This window comes from Zingiber officinale, chromosome 4A (genome assembly GCF_018446385.1).
Source record: "Zingiber officinale cultivar Zhangliang chromosome 4A, Zo_v1.1, whole genome shotgun sequence".
Taxonomy (NCBI): domain Eukaryota; kingdom Viridiplantae; phylum Streptophyta; class Magnoliopsida; order Zingiberales; family Zingiberaceae; genus Zingiber; species Zingiber officinale.
The window spans coordinates 30,273,636-30,287,639 of record NC_055992.1 but is presented as its reverse complement, the minus strand read 5'-3'; the positions used below and the strand labels follow the sequence as shown (position 1 = coordinate 30,287,639).

The 14,004-nt window shown below is 36.0% G+C and overlaps 1 protein-coding gene across 6 annotated transcripts in view; it reads left to right on the top strand.

Moving 5' to 3' along the window:
- LOC121969769 (serine/threonine-protein kinase OSR1-like) overlaps window positions 1-14,004 on the top strand; it is a 77,565-nt gene that overhangs the window by 31,335 nt on the left and 32,226 nt on the right. For all 6 annotated transcript variants that reach the window (XR_006108644.1, XR_006108646.1, XR_006108645.1 and 3 more), the window contains exons 6-11: window positions 338-406; window positions 531-701; window positions 785-850; window positions 8,531-8,599; window positions 8,742-8,807; window positions 8,934-8,995. Coding sequence is in view for 3 of the 6 variants with exons in the window: in XM_042520011.1 (XP_042375945.1) it covers window positions 338-406; window positions 531-701; window positions 785-850; window positions 8,531-8,599; window positions 8,742-8,807; window positions 8,934-8,995 (503 nt within the window). In the remaining 3 variants the exon portion in view is untranslated. The remainder of the gene's footprint in view (window positions 1-337; window positions 407-530; window positions 702-784; window positions 851-8,530; window positions 8,600-8,741; window positions 8,808-8,933; window positions 8,996-14,004) is intronic.

The window sequence follows — 14,004 nt, the reverse complement described above, 5'->3', positions numbered from 1 at the left end:
TGTGCATTGAAGCCACCTTTGATCTGGCTTAAGAGGAACTTCTGTTATAGTCTCAGAGCTGTAGATTGGTTCCTGATTTATACTGGTTTTGGTTGACTGATGGAATGAGATCCTTTAGTCATTCTGGTTCAAATAACATGGCATTTAAAGTTGTGGTTTTAACATTTAGCTTCAGGACACTCAGTGTTCATTACTGTTCAGTCATAGGTCATTTGCATTTGGTATGTGGATTTGAATACAAACATAGGCCACCCAAAGCACAACTCAGGTGGCTGTGATGCATTAATTTGTTCAAATACCTCTGATACATTTGTTGAAGCTGTGATTCATACTCTAGGTTCTCCTGATGACTCTCCAAAATGCACCTCCTGGACTTGATTATGATCGTGATAAGAAATTTTCAAAGGTACTAAAGGCCCCTTTTGATCATGCACACATATGAATGCGCCAACTTTATGAATTTTGAAAATGACTAGTTTTGCAACTTAAATCGGCAATTCTTCTAATGAATGGCAATCAGTTGTTATCAGTCCTTTAAAGAGATGATAGCAATGTGCTTGGTGAAAGATCAAACAAAGAGACCAACTGTAGAAAAGTTGTTGAAGCACTCCTTTTTCAAACATGCAAAGCCTCCTGAAATATTATTGAAGGGCATTTTAAATGACCTGCCTCCGCTTTGGGATCGTGTCAAGGCACTCCAGGTTAGTTGTTTTGCATTAATACTTTAAAGGGTACTCCTGTCACTGATTTTGTGACTCAAGAAAAAGTTTCTTCACTTGTTCAGCTTACAGATGCTGCACAGTTAGCTCTCAAGAAAATGCCATCCTCTGAACAAGAAGCACTATCACAGGTTTGTGCTATTTGGATTGTGATATAGATTCTGGCAAATTTGGAGATTACAATCTATTAAATTCATCTACTTCCATGATTCCTTGTTTTTAATGTTTGAGCAATTTCCTTCATGTGTGAAATTAGGTAGGAATAGGATGGATGAATTGTGTATAATAGGCAACCAACTTAATTTATCTGGAATACACTGGACACTACAATTTCGATTCATTAATGGGACTCTCAAATAGGTTTATCTGATAATTCGTCTGATACATAATTTTTTAAGCACAATATGGAAAATTCAGTAACATAGCAATATAACCTTTGTAGTTTGAATTTGTTTGAATTGATAAATCTGGCATTTTATGCAACCATAACAAAACTCAAGGACATTGTTAGAATCTCACATAGACACATCTAAGGAATCCTTGTATCATATGCTTCCTGAAAGGGAGCCTTAGCGTAATGGTAAAGTTGTTGCCATATGACCAAAAGGTCACGGGTTCGAATCCTGGAAACAACCTTTTGCAAAAAGCAAGGTAAGGCTGCGTACAATGGATCCTTCCCCGGGACCCCGCATGGCGGGAGCTTCGTGCGCCGGGCTGCCCCTTTTTTTTTTTAGAAGGGCATCACAAACCTTTCATTTTCTATTATTAATTGATGTTGTTGTAACAAATACCCTTTAACTTTTTATAAATATACTCGCTCTGCTACTTATCCTAAAATTTACAATTTAGTAAAATTTTATACTATTATGTTGATATCATATATATTTGCATGCTCCAAGGTTTAAAGTATCGTTCATGCTAGAATTTCAGTTCTGAACCATAACTTAGAAAGTTCTGAACCATAACGTACACTTTTAGGCATGATTTGAAGCATGCCAAGATTAGTACCACAATTAGTAGTTTAAAACAATGTTTAAAATCTCAAGCTGTGTTGATTAGTATAGGTAAAACTTTTAGTTCTACTTGTCAACCAATACATGAGATCCATGATACTGACAATGAGCATTCATGACCTTTGTCATTGGCGTCTAAGCCTCAGCGAGTCTCAACACACCATTCGTCTTCCTTCGTATCCTTCTCCATAATGAAACCTAACTTCTTCCTCAGGTCCTCATCCATGTTGAAATTAGAACCCAAGACATCAACACCTGTTACACTCCAAGTACGCTTCCAATCTCCTGCTCCTTTTCTTTCTCTTCCTTTGACACCGAACTTCTTCATTCTCTCCTTTCTCTTCAATACCAGACACCACCTTCTCCTTTCACACTCCTCCAACTCCTACTTCTACTCATATTCCTCTTCTCTAGCATCCTCCTTTAGCACATCTCCATCTCCTACTCATTTTCTTTCTTTTCCCCGACACCAACACTACCATCTCTTGCTTCATCACACCTCTAGTGCCGATATTGACAATGGTAATGTTGCCTTAAGCTAGCCAAGCAGTAAAATCATAGCTTGGCTCGAGATTTTCTCTTAATAATTTTACACATGATTCAAAATTTTGACTCATATTGAAGTTTGGATTTATAACTAGAACAATACGATTTCGATACCGTTTTGGGCCGATATGATTTCAATGTTTTAAAATATAAAAAATATTAATTAAAAATAATTTTTAAAATAAAATTTTTAATCTAAATATTTACAAAGTATTTATTTAAAAAGAAGAAAGACTAAGGACCGCGGGACCCAAAGAGGTTGTTGCCATCCTGTGGCACCCTTGCAATTCCGCAGAGGTCATCATGGGATTGTGGCAGTCTCCATGACCTGGTGGAGGTTGTTGTGGAATCGCGAAGCCTTGCGATGCTGGTGCGAGTAGTGGTGCCGAGCGATAAGTGAAACAATAAATTTTGCCTATGCCACATGAGATGGTATGAATTTTAAACCTTGATTTTACATATTAATCTAATAATGGATATCTATCTATATATTGATATAGATATTAATCATATCGAAACATAACTTATAACTAATATTAATATAACATAATATTAATAAGATTTATAAAGCATTTAAATACTTAGTATCTATATAATTTATAACTATGAACATAACATAAATATCAATATACCTAATAATCGATATCAATATAACTTATAATTAATCTTGTTATAGTCTTTAATATAACATTATACCATAATTAATACTCTTCTAATTTATGATTAATGTTAATGTAACTTAAAGATTAATGAGTTTTCTAAATATCTATAAACATAAATATTAATTAATCTTATATATATTGATATAACATGATACAACAACCACCATCACCAAGCCTTATCCCACAAGGTATGGTCGACTATATGAATCCTCCTATGCTATTGTGCTCTATCTCCTATTATATAGTTGCTAGAGTTTTTAACTTAATTAAGGCTTCTTTGTTTTTTCTCTTCATCATTTAAAGTACATATTTGTTATAGTTTCACATAGTCTAATTGATGCAATTTTTTATCGTCCAACTACTTGTCTGCACCTTCTTATATACATCTCTTGAAGTTTTCCTTTAATAAGCATAACCATGGCTTTCTTTCCAATGTTTTTAGTTTTTATCGTATCCATCCTCACATGTTGGCACATCTACTTTAACATCCTGATCTTTACAACTCTCATCTTTCACATATGTTCTTGATGCATAACTCAACATTCAGCTCCATATAATATAATAGATCTAATCGTTATTTTATAGAATTTCCTTTTCAGTTCTAGAGGTATCTTATGATCACAAAAATATACTTGACAATTTCCTCCATTTCATCCATTCTACATAACCGCATGCACCCTGTCCACAGTAGACTCCTCCAGACCTGACTCGAGAAGCCTCTAATGCATGGAAGGCGTCTTCGTCAATTTTTAATTTTTTTTTAAAATTTTTTTATAGTGTTAAGGCACTTGGATCAAATTTAGACACCTTAATTCAATCCTGTATGTTTTTTTTTGTTTAATTTTTTTAGCTTCGGATTAAGCCAATTAGATTTTGTCTTTAGGATTGAGGGGTTGAGTTATAGTGTTCAAGCTAAAAGAAAATCTAAAATTAAAAAAAAAAATAGATGCTCACGGGTATATATATATATATATATATATATAAGCCAATTAGATTTTACATCTAGGGTTTAGAGTTGGGTTACAGTTCAAGTTAAAAAAATATATAAAGCTAAAAATAATTAGGTACTCACGAGGTATAATATATATATTTAGGATTTAAGATTTAAAAAAGGTTAGAAGGGGAGCCTTGGCGCAATGGTAAAGTTGTTGCCATGTGACCAAAAGGTCACGGGTTTGAGTCCTGAAAACGACCTCTTGCAAAAAGCAGGGTAAGACTACTTACAATGGATCCTTCCCCTGGACCCCGCATGACAGGAGCTTCGTGCACCGGGCTATCTTTTTTTTAAGATTTAGAAAAGGTTAAAAAATAGCGTACAATGGATCCATCCCCGGGACCAGCATGGCGGGAGCTTCGTGCACTGGGCTGCCTTTTTTTTAAGATTTAGAAAAGGTTAAAAAAAAAAAAAATTGAATTGAGGTTTACCGTGTTGAGGCGCCTGGATCAAATCCAGGCGCCTCAACACGGTAAAAAAAAAAAATTTGACAAAGTCGCCTCCAATGCATTAGAGACGCCTCGAGTCGGGGCGTGCACTAGTCCGTAGGAGTCGTAGTATATCAATTCTCTTAATTAATAATATTTGTACCGTATAACTATGAAAGTTTATTACAGGTAGTATATTTGTGATAAGTATTAGCTTATAACATAATACTTATTAACATATACCCTTGATGTGGTTTCCTTACCTCTTCTCCTTTGCTAGACTAGTTCTCTTGTTTACACACAAAGACATGCTCCTCTTTTCTGTTGGTCCACATCTCTTCCCTGCATAGAGAATTGATCCTCTTAATTGTGAACCACCACTACCCTGCCCCTCCCTCTTAACCAAGCATTCCATTATCCTTCCCCACTCGTGTCATGCACCAACCTCCCTCCCTACATGAGGATATTTTTTTGACTGCACCGGAACTCCCTCCTTTCTGCACAGGCTTGAATCATCACCCTCTTGCTTGCTTTCTCTACAGCCAGCAACATAACATCTCGCCTTCACCCTTACCTTCTAGGAGTGGCTTGATCTGCCTCACTTAATACCAGCTAAAACACTATTGTAGAGGAGACATTGTCGCAGTTCACTCATGCTAGCACAGCTTGGATTTTGGTTGGTGGCAAATATTTTGGCCATGCTGACTGAAACAGAATCACACTTCAATCCTTGGTTCTCTCTAAATCATTTATATTTACTAGTAAATTAATTTGCCCACTTATGAACTACAATTATTTGTCTCATATTGGGTTTAGGTGCCTCATTACTCATGCCCTGTAGGGCTTCTAGAGATCCTATCTTTTGACACACTTTGTAAGTGTTGGAAAAAAGTGTGTTGCTCCCAGAGTGAATACTATCTCAGACAACCCATAAATCCAAGCCAATGTTCATAAATAGTTTTGTTGTTAAACCTTGGATTGATTAGAGTTTTGTTGTTAAAACCAAGATGCTGGAATGAGATGAAGTCCCGGAGGTATAGAGCTTATTGTCATGAAGGTAAAATTTATGAGAGTTAAGTGTATATGTTCATCGGGATGAATGAGATTAAACTTAAGAAGACTCAACCTTAGAAGTTGTTGGAGTTAGAGAGTCAACCAACTGAAAGGAGTTTTCAATTCATTAAACCAATGGAATCAGAAGGCCAATATCAAGATATGTACACCCATGGTTTGAAATCTTGTACTGTACTGGTAAAACAAAATAGTAAAAATGTATTGTTCCAATAAATGATCAAAATTCGATACTATTTGACACCAAAGTTCAAAATCTTGAGTTATGCGATAGTTTTTGAAACATCCTAAAATCCATTACAAACCTTTCACCAAACATGCATTACCAACATTAAAGAGGTCCGAATTAAACAACCCAACTTCAAAGATTATGCATTACAAACTAGTCATGAAACCAAAGATAATTTGTGTTTGAACATCATAATAGTAAATAAATTCTTCACGAGAGCAGAAAGTGCAACCAACTAGTGAAAGAAACTTAAACCGACTATCAATCACATAACTCGACTTCGACGGGAGGACCCAACATCCTAACGCATATAGACACTTAGACAAATAAAAGAGGCCCTCGGGTGTGCACTGCCAGGTATAAGAAAGCTCATCTGTCAAGTCCTTCCATCTCCTCATTACTTGCACAATTTGAATCTAATGAGTCCAAAGACACAACAAGTTCAACCTTTTATAGAAATAACATCTGTTCGCATTTAAGAGGAATATTTTGATAAATTAACGGAAAATAACTGTTGACACTAGTTTCATGAATTTCCACTGCAAAGATTACAAGAATTCAGTTCATCAGATGTAGTTACTTTGTACTTCAACCTCTAATCGTTTGGCCAAATTTTTTATCCTAGTGCTAGGTTGGTAAGGTTCATCGGACTTTTCTTAAGTCAGATTCCCAAACCCCTTTGCTTTTGTAAGATTCATCGAACCCTTCTTAAGCTGGATTCTCAAACTTCTTTTGTTTTGGTAAGATTCACCAACCCTTTTTAAGCCGGATTCCTTACCTATCACATTGCCACATATAGTTCGCTTTATTAAACAAAACAATATTACTTTTCATGCATAGAAAGATATTGCTAAATAAAAAAATGGTTTACTTTGCATGTCAAAATAACAGTTAATTTGTGTGCATCAACATCCTACTAACCGTTATGATGATAGAGTTCTAGGTGCTATTATATGGGAGGTAAATAAGAACAGAAATGTTGTGTTAAGAATCTTGCCCCGTGCTCTCCCATTCATCCTTCTCCGGACACTAAACTCCACCTCGCAACACCCACTTCGACCCCTTCTTTCTTCACCCGGTCAGACAAAAATTCAGTCGCCGGTCTTTTTCTTTCACCCGAACAGCCCAGGAAATCCCTAGCCTCTGGTTTTCCTCCCTCACCTGAATAGCCTAGAAAAAAATTCCTAGCTGTCGGTCTTCCTCCCTTACCCGAGCAGCCTAGAAAAATTTCCAACCGCCGGTCTTCCTCCCCACCCGAATAACATCATGAACCATCTCTAGCATCCATATATATATATTTTTTTGTTTTTCAACCAAAATTGATAAAACTTCATCAAATCTTCACAACCAAATTCCAGAATTATATGCAACATACATCAAAATATCATACCATGATCCATATGGTGCAGTAACTGCAAAAACAACAAAAGAAAACCTTGTCTTGGTGTTTTACGTATGGAAGATAACTAGCGAGATGTAGGGAAAAACGAGCTTAAGCGTTCCGACGAGGTTCTTCCTCTATCTCCTCTAAAGTTGCTAGGGTTCAGATGGGGGGTGTGGGGAGGCCGACGACTTCAAGGGTTAGGGGAGACGAAAAAAATGCATGTATTTAAAAGGGTAAGTCGGGTCGGGTTGCTAGCAAATTGGGTTGGGTTTGTTAACCTATTAACATATTAATTACTTAAACCCTTTAGTATCAATCCATAACATAACTCTTGGTTTATTTAAGTGAACTGACACTACAATTTTGGTGTTTGAAGTTGTTCCAGTGTCGTATCGATGCTCCGATGTATGTTGTCTATAATAGATTGGAGGTTTAAGAAGGAAGGAGATGAAGCAAAAGAAGGAGACATTGTCTATGCTAAGTGGTATTGAGCTTCATTAATTTATTGGATCTTTTCGCTGGACATGGTACAAGATTTAAAACTATGCTCGGCATAGAGCCCTTCCTACTCTTCATTTTTTTACTTCTTAAACTCTAATCCATTATCGCTATCATGCATCGAAATATTAGAACGATATTAAAATAGTATCGTTCTAGTCAAAAGATCAAAACTTCAACATGACTTGAGTTTTTGAATCTTGCCTCCACCTATGATCTAGATAGTATGACTACTAGTCGATTGATAGCATGGAGTAGTCAACTATTAAAGGTTAATTTGAAGACAGATTTGAAAATGGATACTACGGTCATATATAGGAGCTTGTGGAGGTGTTGGAAGACAAGGGGGAGAACAAGACTCAAATTCTTCTACTCAAAGTACTCAACTCTTACTCTTGTCCTCTTTAAGTGCTCTCTTGTTGTAATCATCTGGCGCTTCATCGCCATCATTGTCAAAAGATATGGTGGTTGAGAAGGAGAAAATTAATGGTGCATTCAAGGAGTAATCAATCTAAAGCATCATAAGCTGTCGAAAAAGAGACAGAGAGCTGCTGGACCATATTAAACACTTGTGTCTTTGTGCATTGGTTTTTATTTCTTTTCTTATCTAATGCTTTGCGTTTTTCCACGGCATAGCTAATCTTGTAGAAATAAGCACACTCTAGCCTCTTCAACAATCGATGCATTGTTGCCTTCTCCTATATAGAATGAGCAAGGATGATGGCCCATTCTTTTCAGCTTCGATATCATTATTCTTGATTTTAGTTTTCCTAGTCATAGATTAATTATTGATTCATCGTACTTAGAGATGGTGACCAAAGTAATGTTTGTCTTTTATAGCAAAGATGCTTTTGTAGGATGTATGCCTGGTGTTATAGTCATCACCATTTGAAAAACACAGCAATATCTATTTTCAAATTTCACTAGTATGATGATTCAGGCATTTACAATGTTTGATCTTCTTCTATTTGTATATTTTTATACAGAGTGAATATCAGAGAGGTGTTAGTGCATGGAACTTCGACATTGAGGATCTCAAGGCTCAAGCATCACTGGTATTTTCAATATAAATCCAGTTTATATCCTGACAAGACAGTTTCTTTCTGTTGTAATTGCTGGCATATCTTGTTTTCTTACCCTATGAGGCTGTTTTATGATCTGTCTTATAATCTCTTATATGCTATTTTATGAACACAGCTTCATGATGATGCTGACCCAATTAAGGAAGAGGAGGGAACTATCAAAAGTTTTGTTCTTAGCAAGGTTTATCCAACTCCTTTATTGTGCTAGTAATTCCTTGATACGTTAATTTCTTGTAATTTGATTGAGGGAATGACTGTTCTCTTTGCTTCTCAAGATAAATAACTCCAGAGCTGTTTGTGTTCTCAGCATCCCTCGATTTTGAGATCCAATGATGAGAAGTCAGCATTTAATGATAAAACCAACTCTAGGTGAGCTGTATTACTTGCAGTCATTTTTTTTTTTTTTGAATATTTTACATATAATCATTAGTCATTACTTTTAAATACATAAAATAAAGAACTCAAGGTTACCTTATTATAGTAGGTTAAATACCTAAGAAGCATGCAAATATGCAAGTCATGTATTGCTGAATTTCTGTGAAAGAAGGCTGTCTAGCGTCTCCCAGTTTTCACATGATAGTTTAACATATGCATAACCTATTATTATATTTTTCATGCCTATTTGCAATGTTATATATGATCAAGGCATAAAATCCTTGCTAATAGAAGTTTGTAAAGTAAATTCAATATACGTGCTTATTTAGGCAAAAAAGACCTTGATTTTATGACACTTCATAATACTTAATTATTTACATACATACCTTATCCTTTAAACCAATTGAGAGGTATTACTATAACTAATATTTCTTAGTTAATGCAATATGGAAATTGAATCAATACTCGTATAGAGAATTGATATTGATATTGATGTCACACGAGGATAAATATCTCACACAAAAAATCAAAACTCATGCAGGAGAAAATTAAAAAAAATCAAGAGTCAATTTGATGAGAGATCTAAATCCCTCTGATAAGCCAAAAAAACATAAAATAAAAGACCAATTCTCCTAAGTAGGTCTAACTTATAAAAAAAAACTTCTAAAAAATTAAAGCAACTTGCTAAGCCTCTGATTAAGCTCTAACGATTATACTAGTGGGTTTAATCAGTCTGGCTTAATGAGTCTTGATTTGCTGGCTTCATGTCGTCTGGGGCAGTTCAGCAGGTGGGCTCAGCTTGCCTGAGGAGTGGTTCAGCAAGGTGGCGCAGGCTGCAAAAGTTGTACAATTGGTTGCATGGTGGGCAAAGAGGTTACTAGGGTTGCTGGTTTTGGATGATGTGATTGTTGAAGATGAGAGATGGGTGGTAGTGGAAGTTAGAGGTTGCACAAGTTAGGTAGCAGTTAGCAGGTTGTGGTGTGGCTGATTTGGGAGAGGTGCATTGTTTTCTCCTGCAATGTGGTGTTGTGTGACCTAGGTGTGCAACTCACTAGTCATGGGTAGCCGACAGCTAGTGGGCGACATGAATAAGACCACATGGATTCTGTCCTCCCACAAAGAGAGGACTTCATCTCCAGGTTAATTAAGCAGGGTGACAATCCACTTGTTCCTCATTTCAGTTAATTAGTGTGGAGATTTATGTAAAATGCAGTTTGTTGCTGATTAAGATTTATTTTAACAGCTGGATACTACAAATAGTGAAAAGGAACAGGTAATGCTAAGTACCAACTCAGAGCTACAAACCAGGTGAATAACCTTGGAGAAGTGCACAAGCTGAAGTTGACAGTAAGACTTCAGCGGATGATCTTTGAAAGATGAAGTGCACAAGCTGAAGTTGATAATAACCTTGGAGATTGAGTTTTTTTATTAATTCTCTCTATGAGAGTGGGAGGTGTTAAGGAGGTTAATTAAAAATCTAATACGAACATTGAGAGAGAGTTGTAAGAGCTGGGTAGTACTGTAAACTGATCTTAAATCATGCAACTCTAGACGATAAATTAAAGGTGGTGAGAAAGGATCTACAGTACCCAACTTGAATCAAGGCGAGGGAATAAACTAGAAGTTAATACATTATTCAGATCTCTCAACTTCTTTTAAATGCTTCCTTTTTAATCATCCCCTCACTCTAATATTTTTGATATGGTCTCAAGTTTTTATGTTTTTCAATCCTCTCCTGAGATGGTATTATTTTCTTTTTGTCCTTTGCTCTCCTTTTCAAAGTTCTGTCTTTTTAGAATAGTAATGTATGTTATCTGTTTTTCTAAGCATTTATTTATTGATAAAAAAATGGGCTGGGTATCTAAATCTAGGAAATGCTGAACCTATTCTGGTGTTCACTCTTAAAAGCATTAAAAATAGGAAGAAACTCGGAACTAAACTATATATCTTGTTATCTAATGAATTACAGGAACATATATTTATAGTTATATGTTTACAAGAGATAAAGATAAGCTAGAGATAAAATAGGAGATGAAATAGGAAGATAAGCTAGAGATAAAATAGGAAGATAAGACAAGATATTCTACGCTCCCCTTTAAGCTGGGTGGTATATGTTATACATCCCAAACTTATCTATTAACCGGTCAAACATAGGCTTAAAGAGACCCTTTGTAAGAATGTCTGCAGCCTGCTATGTGGTAGGTACGTAGGAGACTTCGATAATGCCTTCATCAATCTTCTCCTTAATGAAATGTCGGTCAATCTCAACATGCTTCATTCTATCATGATGAACGGGGTTGTGTGAAATTGAGATCACAGCTTTGTTATTGCACCAAATAAATATGGAACTTTGCTTTGGTATGTGCAGTTCTTCAAGGAGTTGTTTCAGCCAAAGGGCTTCACATATACCAAGAGTAGTGGAATGAAGCTCGGCCTCGACACTACTTCTTGCTACAACATATTGCTTCACTTAGTTCGCTAAGTGACCAGATTTCCGAACACAAAAGAACAATAACCCGAAGTAGATCTCCAATCATTCGGACACATTGCCCAATCAACATCAACGAATACTTCAACATTTTTTGTGACATTATTTCTAAACATCAACCCTCTGCCAGGAGTTCCCTTTAGATACTTCAAAATTCTATTTGCAGCATTCAAGTGACATTGATATGGTGAGTGCATAAATTGGCTAATACAACTCATCAAAAATGCATGTCAAGTTTGGCGTGTGCAAGATAAATCAATCTGCCAACAAGTCGTTGAAACATGTCTCGGTCTATTGGTGAATCTTCTGGATGAGTCTCAAGTTTTACATTTGGATCCATGGGAGTATCAATAAGTTTACATTCCATTAATCCGGTGTCTCTTAGCAAGTTGAGAATATATTTTTGTTGTGAGACGAATTTTCCTTCCTTGCTTTGAGCAACTTCTATTCCAAGGAAAAATCGAAGTTTCCCAAGATCCTTCATTTCGAATGTTGCTGCAAGATGTTTCTTGATCCTTTCCATCTCTTTAAGGTTATTACCGGTGATTATAATGTTGTCTACATAAGCAATCATTATGACAATCTTACCCTTTCCTCTATGGTGAAATAGGGTATGGTCGGTGTGAACTTGCTTGTAACCAAACTGCTGAACCGTCTTGGCAAACCTGCCAAACCAAGCCTTAGGAGATTGCTTTAGACCATAGAGAGCCTTCTTTAGACAACAAACTAAGACTTCTTTATTCTTGTTGAACCAGGTGGCAAATCCATGTACACCTCTTTTGCTAGATCACTATTGAGAAAGGCATTTTTGTTGTTTAGTTGGTGAAGTGACCAATCTAAGTTTGCTATAAGAGATAGCAATACCTGAATAATGTTTCTCTTTGCCACAGGAGCGAAAGTCTCTTGGTAGTCAATTCCATAAGTTTGAGTATACCCCTTGGCCACGAGACGGGCTTTGTATCTTTTAACTGAACCATCGTTTTTACACTTAATCGTGAAGACCCACCTGTAGCCAACCGGGTTCTTTCTTGCTGGTTGATTGACTATGTCCCATGTATTGTTGTTTTCCAAGGCTTTGATCTCTTCAGAGATCGTTGTAGGCTAATGTTTGTGTTTAAGAGCTTCGTCAATATTGGCTGGTCTTGTTGTTTCTAAGATATTTGTTACCAAAGCACGCATTTGTCTAGATAGATGAGAGTATCCTAAAAAATCTGAGATAGGATGTTGAGTACACAGATGAGTACCTTTACGAAGTGCGATTGACATATCCAATTGTTGCAGCTTAGTATCATCAGGATCAGAACTTGAGCCAGACGAGTGAGGCGCTAGAGATATCAAATCAGACTTGGCTTCTACGTGCTTTCTTTTGCTGTAAATCATTTGAAAAAAATTCAACGGGTCTGGAAATTTTGGGTATTGGAGTGACACAGGGAGATGTTTGAGGTGATTGTGGATTTTCCTTTGGAATTTCTGAATCTACAGAAGGAGGGTAGTCTTGAATTTCTGAATTTTGAATTTCTCGATCTTGTGGAAGTAAGATAGGTTCCTGATTTTGAATTTCTGGGTTTTGTGGATAGGTTCCTGATTTTGTGGAGTTAAGATCTCCCCCGAGCTCGATTAGGAGGTGGATTTGTTTCCAAAAATATTCCCAATTAGTTAGAGAAATATATGGGACCAAATTTTTAATCAGAGACCCCTCCTGGGTAGAAGGCTTCGAATAAAAGGATTGGTTTCAAAAAAAGGTGGCGTCTTTAGAGATAAAATATTTTCTCTTTGAAGGAGAATAACATCTATAATCCTTTTTGGTGGAAGAGTACCCAACAAAAACACACTTGTGACATGACTTCTAAGATCTAACTTAGACCTAAGATGATTATGAATATAAACAAAAACCGAGCATCCAAATATGCGTAAAGGAAGATTAGAAAAGATATGAGATTTTGGAAAACAGTCTTGAAAAGTGGAAATTGGGATTTTAAAATTTAACACTTAAGATGATAACCAATTTATCAAATAACAAACAGTTAAAATAGCATCCCCCAAAAATGTTTAGGCAGATTGCCAGAAAAAAGTAGTGTGCGAGCAACTTCTAGAAGATGACGATTTTTCCTTTCAGATACACCATTTTTTTGTGGTGTATCGACACAAGAGCTTTGATGAATAATACCCCTTTTTAAAGAAAAATCATTTAGTGATGAATTAAAATATTCAGTTCCATTATCAGTTCGAAGAATTTGATACGAGAGTTAAATTGCATGAGAATCATGTTATAAAATTGCTCAAATATATAAGCAATTTCAGATTTTTCCCGTAAAAGAAATATCCAACAAACTTGAGAATGATCATTAATAAAGGAAATAAACCACTTTTTATTTGAAATTGAAGAAATTCATGAAGGACCACATAGGTCACTATGATCAATGGAAAAAGGTTTTAAAGCATGATATGAATGAATTGAAAAAGGAATTCTAGTGTGTTTAGCTAATTGATAGATTTCACACATAAAGTGATCTGA